Below are 17,404 nucleotides of genomic sequence, written 5' to 3'. Positions count from 1 at the left end.
TTTTGGTCTCCTAACCTGAGGAAGGACATTCTTGCTATTGAGGGAGTGCAGCGAAGGTTCACCAGACTGATTCCCGGGATGGCGGGACTGACCTATCAAGAAAGACTGGATCAACTGGGCTTGTATTCACTGGAGTTCAGAAGAATGAGAGGGGACCTCATAGAAACATTTAAAATTCTGATGGGTTTAGACAGGTTAGATGCAGGAAGAATGTTCCCAATGTTGGGGAAGTCCAGAACCAGGGGTCACAGTCTAAGGATAAGGGGTGAGCCATTTAGGACCGAGATGAAGAGAAACTTCTTCACCCAGAGAGTGGTGAACCTGTGGAATTCTCTACCACAGAAAGTTGTTGAGGCCAATTCACTAAATATATTCAAAAAGGAGTTAGATGAAGTCCTTACTACTAGGGGGATCAAGGGGTATGGCGAGAAAGCAGGAATGGGGTACTGAAGTTGCATGTTCAGCCATGAACTCATTGAATATCGGTGCAGGCTAGAAGGGCCGAATGGCCTACTCCTGCACCTATTTTCTATGTTTCTATGTTTCTATTCTATAAAACCATGGAACACGGACTCCTCTAGACCACAGAAATTGCAGGCGGCCTGGGACCCCATGAACCGACTTATAAACCGATTGTACGGGACTGCTCGGTGTTACACCCTCCAGGTCAAGTTCCCAATAGATAAAGGGAGGACTCCTGCATAGAGATCGCAAGAGCTCCACAACGCTTTAGGGAAGCAAAATTAAACATTTAAATCAAGTGCCACCCGATCTGGGGGACACTCCAAACACTTTTCATGTGCCCTTTTTTTTTGGGCAGTAAAACCAGAGATATATATACAAGTGCCCCCTATAAAAGGGAAGGGGGACACTAAAAACCTGGCATTTAAAACAAATTAAACTTTAAAACATATAAAATCAAATTAAAATTTGGTTGCCGGGGGTGACGATTCACTCCAGTCCCTCCGGTGCCCACCTCTCGCGGAAGGCCGCGAGCGTACCAGTGGACACCGCGTGCTCCATCTCAAGGGACACCCTGGCTCGGATGTAGGCTCGGAAGAGAGGCAGGCAGTCAGGCTGAATGACCCCCTCGACCGCCCGGTGCCTGGACCGGCTGATGGCACCCTTGGCCGTGCCCAGGAGCAGTCCTACGAGGAGGCACTCGGACCTACCCGCTCCCCTCTGCACAGGGTGCCCAAAGATCAGGAGTGTGGGACTGAAGTGCAACCAGAAATTGAGGAGCAGCCCCTTTAAATAATGAAACAGAGGCTGCAACCTCGCACATTCAATAAAAACGTGGAACACGGACTCTTCCAGACCGCAGAAATTGCAGGCGGCCTGGAACCCCATGAACCGACTTATAAACCGATTGTACGGGACTGCTCCGTGTAACACCCTCCAGGTCAAGTTCCCAATAGATAAAGGGGGTCTCCCACATAGAGATCACAACAGCTCCACAACTCTTTTGAAGAAACCAAAAATAAACATTAAATCAAGTGTCCCCCGATCTGGGGGACACTCCAGACACTTTCCAACTGCCTTTTTTCATTTGATTTTTTTTGGGGGGGTTTTTTTGTGGTTTTTTTTGCTTTTTTTTGGCAGTAAAACCATAAATTTTACAAGTGCCCCCTATAAAAAGGGAGGGGTCACTTGAACCCGCAATTAAAACAATTTAAACTTTAAAAACATATAAAATCAAATTAAAATTTGGTTGCCGGGGGTAATAATGCACTCCAGTCCCTCCGGGGCTCACTTCTCGCGGAAGGCCGCGAGCGTACCGGTGGACACCGCGTGCTCCATCTCTAAGGACATCCTGGCCCGGATGTAAGCATGGAAGAGAGGCAGGCAGTCAGGCTGAACGACCCCCTTGACCGCCCGCTGCCTGGACCGGCTAATGGCACCCTTGGCCATGCCCATTTGAACTGCTTTCAACTGCTGAGGCCCTAAGCTCTAGAATTCCCTTCCTAAACCTCCCCACCTCTCTACCTCTCTTTCCTCCTTTAAGACGCTCCATAAAACTTAATTCTTTGTACAAGCTTTTGGTCATCTCTAATGACCAAATATCTCCTTTTGTGGCTCAGTGTCAGATTATGTCTGATAATGCTCCTCTGAAACGCCTTGAGATGTTTTACTGCATTAACAGTGCTATATAAATACAAATTGTTGAAATTATTTCTTGCACAACAACATATCTGGTTGATATATTTGCATATCTCTGCCTGTTCCTTTTAGATAGATATGATAAAAGATCAGATCGGGTTACTTTGCCCTCCAATTTCCTTTCTCTTTAGGGAAGCAACTCTCCCCAACACTTTGACATATTTTAGACTCACTTAGAATCATAAGCCTATGACAAGCTGCAGGTGCCTTCAGGGCATTCTTCTCCAACCTCAACTTCACTGCGGATCAATGTATGAGTCTCCATCGTTTCCCCAAGAAGGCTGTCACCGAGCTATGTCACCTGCTGCAGCCACAACTTGAGCTTCAACCCAGGGCACGGACAGCACTGCCTATGGCTGTCAATGTCACAGTCACCTTCAACTTTTATGCCACAGGCTGCAACAGGCGATATCAGTAACATGTCACAGTTTGCAGTACACCAATGTAACAGGGAGGTCACCGAGGCTATCTACACCAAGAAAAATAGCAACATCTCCTTCCTTATATACGGAGAGAAGCAGGACATGAGAACATTAGATTTCACACATAAGGCAGGCTTCCCCATGGTGCAAGGTGCCATTGACTGCACCCACAATGCCTTGCGTTCTGCTTATTAGCAGCCTGGCACCTTTATCATTCAAATGGGATTCCACTCTCTCAACGTACAGCTGGTTTGTTGTCATCTCCTGGGTATGCGCCACAACTTCACCTTCATAAGGGACCAGCCCTTACCATCACCTAGGCAGCAATAAGTACAGGGGGAGGAGCAGGATGAGGACGGAGAGTAGGATGAGAGGGAAGAGGAGGAGGAGTGACAGCAACCCTCAGAGCCATTATATGGCTATGCTTTCAGATACAAGCTCATTGAGGAGCGCTTCAACTAAATCAGCCCAAGCTCACCACAATCATTACTACTCTTCTCAGAATCATCATCTAATTCTCTTTCTTCACTTCAAACGTATGGTCTTGCTCTCACTTGGGTGTTTTGTCAATTCTATATAACATTTCACGACAATACCAACATCAATTCCAGATCAAAAAACAAATTTATCAAACAAATCATGTCAGCATTGACAGAAAAATAACTAATCAACCTTGTGCAAGCCCTTAGTGCCTATCTTGTATGCTTGTTTTCCTATTCTGGTGCTCCGATGAGGTGTTTTCCCAGTGGTTACAAGTTGAGAGGTTCAAGGCTGCTGAGCTTCCATTCAGGAGACTGCAGATGGCCTAGTAGCACGACATCAAGCAGCTCTGGACCTAGAGGTTCAGATCCCTGCAGATCCCTCCTCTAACTTAGCTTCTAAAGTCCACATGGTGTCACTATCTGACCTGGTGCTTGCAAGAGTCAGATCAATCGATGGGCATCTTCAGAAATACTGCTAGAGATGTATTGACATTCTCAGCAGCTGAAATGAAAGGACACAGGATTAACTTTTGGTGTGAGAGTGAACAAAGAGGTGGGTGTTGAAAACATCTGCAGCTGGTCTTGCAGAGTGTGCGGTGTGAGGGAGAAGTCAGAAGAGACAAAGAGGATGAAGTATAAAGAAGTCCTCTGTGATGCGTCCTCCAGCATTGCCAGTGGGCCTGGCCCCTATATTGCCCCTTCCCATGATTGTCAGCATGCTCTTTTCAAGAAGGGAGAGGGTGTGCAGATGGGCCCTTCCTCGTCCAGTAGTAGCCTCCTTGTATTATGTGCAACCTTTTCCTGCATGAAAGAGGGAAGTATGTCAGTGAGAGTCTAGTGAGGTAGTTGTAGAATATGGCTGTCATGGATGAATAGCTAACAGTTTAAGAGCATAAGATCATAAGAACATAAGAAATAGGAGCAGGAGTAGGCCATTAGGCCCCTCGAGCCTGCTCCACCATTTAGTAAGATCATGGCTGATCTGATCATGGACTCAGCTCCACTTCCCTGCCCGCTCCCCATAACCCTTTATTCCCTTATCTCTCAAAAATCTTTCTGTCATGTATCTTACATTATTATATATAACTGTATCCTAACATGCTATACATGACTGTAATAAGATATGACCTGTAACCACCAGCATACCTTACGACCAGGGGTGCACTTGCAAGAGACAGATATATAAGGACAGGTCTCAGGCAAGTGCAGCACTCCAGAGCTGTGAAATAAAGGTGCAGGTCCAGAGTGACCTTGACTTCACTATATGCCTCATGTGAATCTGTACTGAGGGGACAGGACTTTACAGTGGCAACGAGTTACGGGATTACAGAATCCACAGAATGGCGAACAACGGATCAGATGAAAAGTACAATGCTGGAGACAATTGGGAGGACTTTATAGAAAGACTCCAGCAAAGCTTTGTAACCAAAGACTGGTTAGGCGATGATAAGGCAGACAAGAGAAGAGCCCATCTCTTGACCAGCTGTGGCTCGAAAACATACGCTTTAATGAAGGATCTGCTGGCACCCGAGAAACCAGCAAACAAGTCGTTTGAAGAATTGAGCACACTGGTAAGAGACCACCTGAAGCCAGCGAGCAGCCTACACATGGCCAGACACAGGTTCTACAACTACAGACGCTGTGTGGGCCAGAGCATACCCGACTTCGTGGCGGAACTTCGGAGGTTGGCTATTTTATGTGAGTTCTCCGATGAACTGAGGAGAGAAATGGTGAGAGACTTTTTCATTGAAGGAATAGGCCACGCAGGCATATTCCGAAAGCTCATAGAGACCAAGAACCTGACCTTAGAGGCAGCAGCACTGGCTGCACAGACATTCTTGGTAGCGGAAGAAGAAACGAGGTTGATTTACAATTCAGGTACGACAACTAACGAAATATCGGAACAAGATGTTCACAGCATTAAACAAGCTGCTACCCCCACACACAGACAAAACCGGGAGAACAGGCTCTCGACAGCAGGCAGTGGCGCCAGAAGCCATCAAGGGCCACAGGAACGGCCGTTCACACCTCATCAACCCACAATGCGAGCAATCAACTACAAACTGAGAGAAGCTCAAGAGAGATCAGCCAGACACAGCTCATTTTTTGCAAGCAGTCTGTGCTGGAGGTGTGGGGGTGGGCACTCATCAAGGGGATGTCGATTTCAGCAGGCTGTTTGCAGGAACTGTGAATATACAGGGCATTTGGCCCGCATGTGCAAAAAAACGGCAGTTTGGCTGGTATATGAATCGGATGGGTCGGAAAGCGGACCAGAAGACGGTGGGGACAGTACCTGGGACACCGATGTACAGCGGGTCAACACAATCAATGGCCGCTGCTCCTACAACAGGATGCCTCCTATAATAATGAGGGTCCTACTCAACGGGATACCTGTCAACATGGAGCTGGATACGGGAGCGAGTCAAACTCTCATGGGCGCTCAACAATTTGAACAACTGTGGCTGCATAAAAGAGACAGACCAAAACTCACAAGGATCGATACCAAACTAAGGACCTATACCAAAGAAATCATACCAGTCCTCGGCAGCGCCATGCTCTCTGTCACACACAAAGGGACAGTGAACCGACTTCCTCTGTGGATTGCCCCCGGAGACCCCCCAGCATTGCTGGGGAGAAGCTGGCTGGCAAAACTACACTGGAAATGGGATGATGTCCATGCCATGTCATTAGAGGAACAGACCTCCTGCTCAACAGTTATAAAGCGATTTGAACATCTCTTTCAGCCAGGTGTGGGCACTTTCAAAGGGGCCAAAGTCAAAATCTACATCACACAGGATGCTAGACCGGTCCATCACAAGGCCAGAGCTGTACCCTATGTGATGAGGGAAAAGATTGAACACGAACTAGACAGGCTTCTCCGGGAAGGCATTATATCACCTGTGGAATTTAGCGACTGGGCAAGTCCCATCGTCCCAGTAATGAAGCCTGATGGATCCGAACGAATCTGTGGGGACTACAAATCTACCATAAACAGAGTCTCCCCACAGGACCAGAACCCGCTGCCCAGAGCGGAGGACTTATTTGCCACATTGGCTGGAGGTAAACTTTTCTCAAAACTAGACCTCACATCTGCGTATATGTTGCAAGAATTGACCGAGGAATCCAAGCTACTCACCACCATCAACACACATCGAGGCCTTTTCATGTACAATCTATATGTCTCTGCAGCCAGAATGCACCTTCCCTTTAAGAGATGCTGGCTGCATTTAAGTAGTGTCCTGGACTCCTGATATTGGCCCCTCCCAATAGGCGGCAGTCAATGAAGTATAGCTGCAAGCATGAATTATTGTAATTAGCAGGCAGCATGGATAATGTGTGCTGCCTGCATTGATAGTAACTGATGCGGGCAGTCTACACCTTGTCCCTGTGTGCCCATTTTCGAGTGTGATTTGATTCCAGGCCATAGAATTATCAGCACAGAAGAAGATTTGCTTAACAATAGAAATAATAGCTTGTCAAATATCCAGTGCAAAGCTTCCAAAAGACATTGTTGGCTCCTCCTCCATAGAGAAGGACTCGATAATGAACATGCAAGGGGGTTGGAGTAGAAGAGTAAGAGGAACTGAAATTGAGCCCTACCCCAAACAGGGTGCACCTACCATTTTTGAACGCTTTTTTCCACGCCAGTCCATCTTTGAAATTTTTTTTTGGCTCGGGGCAGTGTTCCAATTGGCTGCGCGGCAGAAATGTCTTTGCAGCGGGTCGGCAGCCCCAACCAGTCATCAGGACCGTGCTGATGATGTAGCGCGATGCGGACATGCCACATCATGCTGATGCATCACAACGCCCTCCCCTTCAGTTAAAGGGGAGGGCTGCTGCGAACTCTGAACCGACAGCAAAAGCTGTCAGTGGCACCAACCGGCGGCAGCGCCGCTCCTGCGGGGCAATTTCCCGCGGACCAATTTCAGGAAGCGGTCGCCGCAGGTCGGTAAGGGGTCAGACCGTGCACGTCGCAGCAGGAAAATGAGCAGAGCGGTCCCCTACACCACTCCAAAATGGAGGAAGGGCAATTCCTAAAATGGCGACCCTTCCGTGCAGACTCGCCGGCCAGCCACACCGATCCATGGCTGCCACTTTCAGACGGTCACAGGCCTTATAGAAAGGGACAATTCTGGCCCCAGGAAGGCTTGTTACAATTGTACAGGGCTTTAGTGAGATCACACTTGGAGTACTGTGCACAGTTCTGGTCTCCTTATCTTAGAAAGGACGTACATGTCTTAGAGATGGTACAACAAATGTTCACTAGATTGATTCCTGGGATGAGAGGGCTGTCTTATGATGAGAGATTGTGCAGAATGGGCTTATACTCTCTGGAGTTTAGAAGAATGAGAGGTGATCTCATTGAAACATACACGATTCTGAAGGGGATTGACAGGGTAGATGCTGAGAGGTTGTTTCCCCTGGCTGGACTGTCTAGAATTAGGGGGCACAGTCTCAGGATACGATGTTGTGAAGCACCTTGAGACAGTTTACTACGTTAAAGGCGGTTTATAAATAAAAGTTATTATTATTATGAGAGGGCTGTCCTACCAGGAGAGATTGAGCAGATTGGGCTTATACTCTTTGGAGTTCAGAACAATGAGAGGTGCCCTCATTGAAACATATAAGATTCTGAGGGGGATAGGGAGGGATAATGCTAGGAGGTTGGCTGCAATTTTATGAACCTCGGTGGGTCCATGGCGGGTGCTGTCGGTGGCGGTACGACCCCACTGCTGCCTCCATCCCAGCATCTGAAATTAATTTCCCTTTATTGGGCTTATTAATCCCGCCCAGCACATTTGCTGGCCAATTAGAGGACATCATTTGGTGACACAACATCAGCCGGTTTCCTTAAAGGGGCCCTGGCCAAATTTATTTTGATATTTGTGCTGTCAGTGTTCTACAGCATTGAAGTGCTGCAACCAATGACGAGCATTGCACAGAGGTGCAGGGCTGCACTCAGGTTCTCCCATGACTCCATATACTTATGGAGGGAGTCACAGCACGCAGGGATATTCTCTTCCCTTCCCATGCGGAGAAGACTACCCCAGGAGACCAATACACAGCCTGGTTGCACATTGCACAGGAGAGCACAAGCAGGGGTGTGGTCAGGCGGGCCTGGCTTCAGTGGCGCAAACGTTTCAATGATCTCAGTAGATCACAAAATGTTAGTACAAAGCCACACTCAACCTCATTCTGCTGTGCCTCTCATCATATCCCCATCACTCTGTCTTCCCTACCCTACTCCTGCACATCCTTACTCACACCAACTTACCTTGCACCTCCACCCATCCCTCTCTATCTGCATTATCACATCCCCATCTCACCAGCCAATCCTCACACTCAACCTCATCCTAGTGCAATCATACCAACTAACAACATACAAGGGTAGGCACTTAGGTGTTTTATGTAATTTTCATGTAAAGTTTCTGTTAATCTGGTGTCAAACATTGAAACCTTCCTTTTCTACACTTTGCATTCTTGGACAGATTAGTGTGTACCTTTGGAAGTGGCTTAGTGAGTTGCAGTGAATGGTGAGATATAAAGGTCCCCCTGCAATGGTAATGAGTGTGAAAGGAATGATTTTGGCTTTGTAGCGATGCTTTATGGTATTGATGTGGGATGGTGCTGATGTGGGGTGGTGCCAACCTGGCGCTCCATGTGGCAGCCAGGGTGTACAGCATCAAGTGAAGTAAATCTGGCCATGGTCAGGCCATTCCTGGCCTCCCAGGCAGCAAAGTGGTCGGGTGCTGATGCTCTGTGTCCTGTGCAGCATCAGTTGATTGCGGAGAAGGTTGGTGTTGTTGGTGCTGCTGCTGGTGTGCCTGGTGATGCTAGTGTTGGGGCAGATTGTGGTGGGATTCTGAGGACCAAGGTGAGAATGTTTCAAGATCACCCATACTGATGGAATAGATGGAAGGTGAAGTTAAGATGACAGAAGCGATCTGTCAGTGGTGAGAGAGATAATGAGGTCAGACTGCATCGAGACTTGTGTAAAGAATTGCAGCATCCTGAATCTGTAGTGTAAATGCAGTTTAGAGAAGCTAGTGGTTAAGGGAACATTTCTCAATCAGCTGGGAGCTTTGACTTGACATTTGAAGCTGTCAACTCATCTGCTGAATCAGTGGCCACTGACCTCCCGCCTCAGCTTCACAGATGAGGTCCAGGCACAACAGGATAAAACCATTGATAAGTGGCTGTAAACAAGCCACTAATGATTTTAATTGCCTCCCCCAGCATTGCATGTCGGGTCTGCTCAGCACTGGCACACCCGACATTTGGTAAAGGCGCGTGGTGGCGGGTTGACAGTGGGGTCCCAATCCGCTGGGGGAAAAAAAAGGCTTTCCCACCTAACCTGCCACCAATCACACCCGCTGACCCCACAAAATCCAGCCCATTGTTTCCCCTGGCTGGAGAGTCTAGAACTAAGGGGCATAGTCTCAGAATAAGGGGTTGGTCATTTAAGACTGAGGTGAGGTGGAATTTCTTCACTTGGAGGGTTGTGAATCTTTGGAATCCTCTCTCCAAAGGGCTGTGGTGCTGAGTCATTGAATATATTCAAGGCTGAAATAGATAGATTTTTGGACTTTAGGGGAATCAAGGGACATGGGGATCAGGGGGGAAGTGGAGTTGAGGTCGAAGATCAGCCATGATCTTATTGAATGGCAGAGCAGGCTCAAAGGGCTAATGGCCTACTCCTGCACCTAATTGTTAAATTCTTATAAAAAAGTCTCAATTTATTGGTCTGGTAGGTGGTCTGTGAAAGAAACAGGCTCAAGGGGCTGAAAGGCCATTTCACATTCCATGTTTTCGAATGTTTTTATTATTGCTTAATCATTTTGTTAAAATGGTATAAAGTTAAATGCAGTAAAAGAACTTGTAATATTCAGATATTGTTTACTGAACTCAAATTCCGCAACTGCTTTCTCTTCTTGGAAGGTTCTTGACACAGAAGCTTGGATGATAGACGAAAATATACATTATATAGTGGGCCTTAATTCAGATGCTTAACATCCCAGCCAGTTATTGGAGTTTAAAGTGCGAACAATTTCTTTTCTCCAGTAGTCGTACTCATACAGCCGTGACCCACTGAAGAAGTAAAATAGGCCTAAGAAAAGACAGAAGAGCACTATGTTAATAAATCTGGGATAAGAATAGAATTGGTTCTGTAATTCTATCAGCAATATTCTCTGTTTCATCAACCATCAAAATGTTTATCATGCCGTTTGTTGAGCTAATTGTACATAACTCTGTTATCCAGCAGAATTTAAATTAGTAACTGCCAAGTTTGAGTATGTGGCAGTATATCCTGTGACATTTTAAGGTTTTAATAAACTCCTGCTACTATGGGTGCACTCACCATTATTCTGAAAGGCAGCATCTATTTTGTCATTGATTCCTGGCCAGCTCCTATTTATCCATTTTGGGTAGCCATAGTCCATAGTCTTTATTTTGTCATTGTAACTGAACAGAAGAGAATGAAACACATTTAGTAAAAATGGCTCATGTTATACTGTGTAAACTTACTAAGTCGATAAATAATATTGCATATTCCCTATTATTTGAAGACCCTTGCTTGAGAAAACTCTAGTGCCAAAAATGATTTATTTAAAAATGCAGGAATTTTTTATTAGCATTTCACAATTAATGCCATCCAGGTTTGGTTTTGTGAATTGATCTACTCTATTAACTCTGCGCTTAAGGTTTAATACAGGATTAATGGTGTAATTACTTGAATTCTCATTTCAACAATTATGACGGCGTGCATCAGCCATGACCCCACTTCACCAATTATACCACCTCCTTCTTATAACCATCGGCTAAATTCAGTGATCGCAGGGAGCATAGCTTAGAGAATTACTCTGTAGTGTTGTAGCCCATCTTCACCCTATGCTCCATTTGAGCGCAATTCTCTATTGGGAGAGTGGGATCACTGAACCTAGCTTTGTTTTTTAAATAGTGTGAGAAATAATAAACACAATGGTTGGCGTTTTCTGCTGTTTCGGAATCCTGCTGCCTCTTCAATGAGGTGGCCCATTGCAAGGATCTATCTCTGACTCTGGCTGAATATGAATTCATTGGTGGCAATGTAACACTGTATTCCTGGAGTTCAGCTGCATGGCAGGATCAGTATTCAATGCATTGTACCATGTTATTTGTTCTGCTTTTCACATATGCACACAAATGGAAATGTGTTATCATGCTGGCATTCCACGGACTTGGAATGGCAGGATAAATCAGGTTGATAAATTCCGTGCACACTCAAAGATGATACAGTCCCTGCGTTATATAATGTGTTATATAATTGCACTTTTATTTCTGAAGTAATTTGTCAGATTTCGCAGTAAAATACTGGTGAGACTAACAGCATCACAATTATTTATTTGCAAATTGGACAGCAATATCACACATGTTAAATGGAAAATTTGGAAGTTGTTGTCCAAGTTGTGCTGCTCCTCCATAAAAACGGCATCTCGCCATCTGGCCCTCCATTCAAATGTATTGAATGGTATGAAGTTCCTGTACCTATATCGTAGATGCGGACTGAACTCACCACAAAAAGTTGGGGCTTGTCCATTCCTATCTAATTACCCTTTTAACAGTGTGATAAGTCTTAATTACTGCCAAACAACCTTTCTGGCACTGAAAATTAACTTTAACAAGTGTGGTGTCTCATTCCTTCAGGTTTTAATTATTGTTGAGATTTTAAAAAATGTAAATACATTCTTTTAAAGTTTTACTCTCTGGCTCTTTCTCTCTCTCTCTCTCTTAATCATTGGCACAATGGCTGACCCTCTGTTGTGTTGGGAAGTGCAACTGAAAAAATTGTCGAAAATATACAGGACTGTTTCGTAACTCAACATGTTAATGACGTAACTTGGGATAATCATATACTGGATCTAGTGTTTAGTAGTGAGCCAGACCTTGTAAGGGACTTCCATGTAGGGAAACATCTGGCCAACAGTGACCACAATATTGTATAGTTTCAAGTGGCTGGCAGAACTAAAGGTACTGATATTCTGCAACTCGTACCAGATTTCAGAAGAGCAAATTTCACTGAACAGGCTCTTGATTTGGAATGGGTAAATTGGCTAATCCTAATTGGTGGTGATGAGACCAATGTAGAATACAAATGGAAAGTTTTTAAGGACAAGACAAAAAATGTGGAAAACAAATATTGTACCCAACGTCAAAAGAAGGAAGAGTGGTATGAAAAACCAAGATGGCTGACTGGTTATGTACAAAGACAAATAAGATATAAACAGAAATGTATCTATATATTAAAGGCATTTAATGCTCCACTAAACCGAGTTGAGTACAAGTAACAACTAAAAAAAACAAAGGCTGCTGTTTGATCAGCAAAAAGGCAAATGGAAAAAATTATCATAGGCAACTGTGGAAGTAATGGTAAAAGCTTTTTCAGTTATATGAAGAGTCAGGAAACTGACAAAGACTGTATTGGGCTATTGAAGGATAGAATCATAGACAATTGCAGCACAGAAGGAAGCCAGTCGGCCCATCATGTCTGTGCCAGCCGAAAAAGAGCTATCTAGCGTAATCCCACTTTCCAGCTCTTGGTCCGTAGCCCTGTAGATTACGGCACTTCAAGTGCATATCCAAGTCCCTTTAAATGTGATGAGGCCTTCTGCCTCTACCACCCTTTCAGACCCCACCACACTCTGGGAAAAGTTCTCCTCAACTCCCCTATAATCCTTCTACCAAAATACTTTAAATCTATGCCCCTGGTAATTGACCTCTCTGCTTAGCATTGACCACTCTCGACCAGCTCCGCTGGGCAGGCCACATTGTTTGCAAGCCTGACACAAGACTCCCAAAGCAAGTGCTCTACTCGGAACTCCTACACGGCAAGCGAGCCCCAGGTGGGCAGAGGAAACGTTTCAAGGACACCCTCAAAGCCTCCTTGATAAAATGCAACATCCCCAGTGACACCTGGGAGTCCCTGGTCAAAAACCATCTTAAGTGGAGGAAGAGCATCCGAGAGGGTGCTGAACATCTCGAGTCTCGTCGCCAAGGGCATGCAGAAAGCAAGCACAGGCAGCGGAAGGAGCTTGCGGCAAACCAGACTCACCACCCACCCTTTCCTTCAACGACTGTCTGTCCCACCTGTGACAGAGACTGTAATTCCCATATTGGACTGTACAGCCACCTAAGAACTTACTTTTAGAGTCTTTCTTGATTTTGAGGGGCTGCCTATGATGATGATGAAGGGAAATAGGTCCTTCCTATCCATTCTATTTAGGTCCCTCATAATTTTATACACCTCAATTAAGTCTCCCCTCAGCCTCCTCTGTTCCAAAGAAAATACCTCCAGCCTATCCAATCTTACTTCACAGCTAAAACTCTCCAGTCCTGGCAACATTCTCATAAATTTTCACTGTACCCGCTCTGGGACAATCACATCTTTCTTGTAATATGCTAACCAGAACTGTATGCAGTACTCTAGCTTTGGTGTATCTAGTGTTTTATACAGTTCAAGCATAGCCTTACTGTTCTTATATTCTATGTCTTGGCTAATAAAGGAAAGTATCCCGTATACCTTCTTAATAACCTTTTCTACCTGTCCTGCTACCTTCAGGATCTGTGGACATGCACTCCAAGGTCCTTCTGTTCCCCTACACTTCTCAGTATCCTACCATTTATTGGGCCCAAGTTTCGAGCCGCGCCTAGAATGGCGTAGTCCCGACCTGGACGCCTGTTTTTCGCGCCACAAAGTGCGCCTAAAAAAACCCTCCGTATTCTCCACCTTCCTGCAGGTCCTCTGGCTCTCGGCGCAGCGCAGCAGGAGCTGTAGGGAGCGGAGCCAGGTCCCTGCGCTGAAAACAGTGGCGGGACCTCTGCACATGCGCGCTACAGTGGGCGCGCAAGTGCAGTAGCTCCAGGTGCCCGAAACTGTGTGGGAGGGGCCCGAAGCACGCAGACCCTAGCCCTGGCCGAATGGCCTCACTGGGGCTGCATGGATAAGGCTCCTCCCACGGCCAGCTCCTGCTTCCTCCCGACCCGACTCGACTCCCGCTTCCCGCCCCCCGCCCCCGCCCCTGGACCGGACCCACTACCCGCTCCCCCCTCACCCCCGGACCGGACCTGACACCCGCTCCCCTCCCCGCCCCCGGACCGGACCCGACACCCGCTCCCCACCCCCCCCGCCTCCAGACTGGATCCGACCTCCCTCTCCCTCCCTCTCTCCCTCCCCCCGACCCGAACCGAACCGACCTCCCTCCCACCACCCCCCCGACCCAACCCAACACTACCTATCTGTAAATCTGGTGCTGGGGACGGGCCCTGCCCGAAGTTTCGGGCCCGGCCCGTTCAGCCTCCCTCCCCCTTCTCCTACGCCCCCCCCATTCAGCCTCCCTCCCCCTTCTCCTTCCCCCCCCCAATCTCCTTCCCCCCCCAAATCTCCTTCCCCCCCCAATCTCCTTCTCCCCCCCCCAATCTCTTTCTCCCCCCCCCAATCTCCTTCTCCCACCAATCTCCTTCTCTCCCCCCACCCCCATCGCCTTCTATACATCGTCCATGCCTCAGATCCATACAGGAGGGCGGGTATTACTACAGCCCTGTAGATTATGAGCTTGGTGGTAGATTTGAGGGCTTGGTCTTCAAACATTCTTTTCTTCAGATGGCCGAAGGCTGCACTGGCGCACTGGAGACAATGTTGAATCTCCACATCAATGTCTGCCTTTGTTGATAAAAGGCTCCCGAGATATGGGAAATGGCCCACGTTTGAGGGCTGCGCTGAGAATCTTGATGATTGGAGGGCAGTGCTGTGCGGCAGTGACAGGCTGGTGGAGGACCTTTGCCTTACGGATGTTAAGTGTAAGACCCATGGTTTCATATGCCTCAGTGAATACATTGACTATATCCTGGAGTTCAGCCTCAGATGCAGGCGTCGTCCGCATACTGCAGCTCAACGACAGAGGTTGGGGTGATCTTGGACCTGGCCTGGAGGCGGCGTAGGTTAAACAGCTTCCCACTGGTCCTGTAGCTTAGTTCCACTCCAGCGGGGAGCTTGTTGATTGTGAGGTGGAGCATGGCAGCGAGGAAGATTGAGAAGAGGATTGGAGCGATGACACAGCCCTGTTTGACCCCGGTCTGGACGTGGATTGGGTCTGTAATGGATCCATTGGTTAGGATCATGGCCTGCATGTCATCATGAAGCAGGCAAAACATGTTGACAAACTTTTGGGGGCATCTGAAATAGAGGAGGACGCTCCATAGACCCTCATGGTTGACAGTGTCAAAGGCCTTTGTAAGATCGAAAAAGGCCATGTATAAGGGCTGGCGCTGCTCCCTGCATTTTTCTGCAACTGTCGCGCTGCAAAGATCATGTCTGTTGTGCCCTGAAATCCGCATTGTGATTCCGGGAGGAGCTCCTCGGCCACAGGGAGAAGACGATTGAGGAGAACTCTAGCGAAAACTTTCCCAGTGGCTGATAGCAGGGAGATTCCCCTGTAGTTGCCACAGTCGGACTTGTCAACTTTTAAAAAAATGGTCACAATCACTGCATCTTTGAGATTTCCCGGCATGCTCTCCTCCCTCCAGATGAGAGAGATGAGGTCATGTATCCGTGCCAACAGCGCCTCTCCACTATACTTTAGCACTTCAGCAGGGATTCCATCCACACCCATAGCCTTGTTATTCTTGAGCTGTTTTATGGCTTTGCCTACCTCATGCATAATTGGGGTTTCACTGAGGTGGTGGCAGGTCGCATGCTGCGGGATGGAGTCATGAACACTCGAGTCAAAGGAGATCTTCAAGGTGCTCCTTCCATCCGGCCCTGACAGCCTCGGTGTCCTTGATGAGTGTTTCCCCATTCTTGGCCAGGTGTGGGGTGGGGCCTTGAGAGTTTGGGCCGTAGGTGTCCTTGACTGCTGTGAAGAATCCTCGCATATCGTTGCTGTCGGCCAGTTGTTGTATTTCCTGTGCTTTCTCCATCCACCACCTGTTCTTTAGGTCCCGGGTTTTTTGTTGGACCTGAGCCTTGAGCCGTCTGTAATGTTGTTTTGCAGCTCCAGAGTTGGGTTGTTGCTTGAGGCTCAGAAATGCTTTGCACTTGCGATCTATTAGTTCTTCGATCTCCTGATCATTTTCATCAAACCAGTCCTGATGTTTTCTGGTTGAGTGACCAAGTGTCTCTTCACAGGCACTGGTTATGGAGACCTGGAGGGCAGACTAAGCGGGATGGGCATTCAGCATCTTAGGGTCATCAAGGCACGCCAGATTGGCTGTGAGGCGCTGGCTGTATCGGACTCTCTAACTGGGTCTCTAAGTGGCCGGCATTAAATTTTTTGCTGAATTGCTTCTGCTGTCCTCTTTGATTTGGGGCAATGTTAATGTTGATGATGAATCAGTTTAGGCGGTGGTCCGTCCAACAGTCGTCAGCTCCTGTCATGGCACGGGTGTTGCGCACATCCTTGCGATCCCTGGCTCGGACGATGACGTAGTCGAGCAGGTGCCAGTGTTTAGAGCAAGGATGTTGCCACGATGCCTTGTATTTGTCCCTCTGGCAGAACAGGGTGTTGGTAATGAGTTCATGTTCTAGACATTTTGTCAGGAGTAGGGTACCACTGGAGTTGGCTTTCCCTATCCCCTCTCTGCCAATCACGCCTCCCCAGAGAGCTGTGTCTTTGCCGACCCTGGCATTAAAATCACCCAGGAGAATCAATTTGTCGCCCGTGGGGATGCGGGACAAGGATGTCTCGAGGTTGGAATAAAAACCCTCTTTAGCCTCATCCGTTGTATCGAGTGTAGGGGCGTACACACTGATGACTGTGGCGCATTGGTTCCGGGATAGGGTAATACGAAGAGTCATGAGGCTTTCGTTAACCCCGCAGGGGGAGTCTTTGAGGCGGTCGACCAGCTCATTCTTGACGGCAAAGCAGACTCCATTAAGGCGGCGTTCTGCCTCTGGTTTCCCTTTCCAGAAGAAGGTGTAACCTCCACCATGTTCTTTCAACTGGCCTTCCCCTGCCAGCCGGGTCTCACTTAGGGCGGTGATGTCAATGTCAAAATGTCTGAGTTCCCGGGCAACTGTAGCAGTGTGGCGTTCTGGCCTGTTGCTGTTGGGATTGTCCATGAGGGTCCTGACGTTCCAGGTCCCGAACTTCATACTGACGAAGTGGAAGATGCCTGTGCGTGAGTTCTTTTAACGTGGGGTGACCACTGCACACCGGCAAGCACACAGGCTTAGCTGAACAAGGTCTTGGTCCAGTGGCAAGGGGGTCCAAGACAACTGGAGACCAGGCACAACTCTATAAGCCTACTTGCCTACGGCGAAGTGTTGGCCACAAGCTGTAATTCATCGATCTATTCCTTTCTCCC

The 17,404-nt window shown here is 47.5% G+C and overlaps 1 protein-coding gene across 1 annotated transcript in view; it reads right to left on the bottom strand.

Moving 5' to 3' along the window:
- Positions 1-10,071: 10,071 nt before the first annotated feature.
- The window catches only part of LOC139274765 (collagenase 3-like), a 66,891-nt gene continuing 59,558 nt past the window's right edge, over positions 10,072-17,404 (bottom strand). Inside the window, exons 9-10 of the mRNA XM_070891452.1 lie at positions 10,425-10,528; positions 10,072-10,172 (exon numbers count right to left, since the gene is read on the bottom strand). Of these exons, the coding sequence (XP_070747553.1) occupies positions 10,072-10,172; positions 10,425-10,528 (205 nt within the window). The remainder of the gene's footprint in view (positions 10,173-10,424; positions 10,529-17,404) is intronic.

This window comes from Pristiophorus japonicus, chromosome 10, assembly GCF_044704955.1.
Source record: "Pristiophorus japonicus isolate sPriJap1 chromosome 10, sPriJap1.hap1, whole genome shotgun sequence".
Lineage (NCBI taxonomy): Eukaryota > Metazoa > Chordata > Chondrichthyes > Pristiophoridae > Pristiophorus > Pristiophorus japonicus.
The sequence above is the reverse complement of the archived record's forward strand: the minus strand, read 5'-3'. Positions and strand labels throughout refer to the sequence as shown.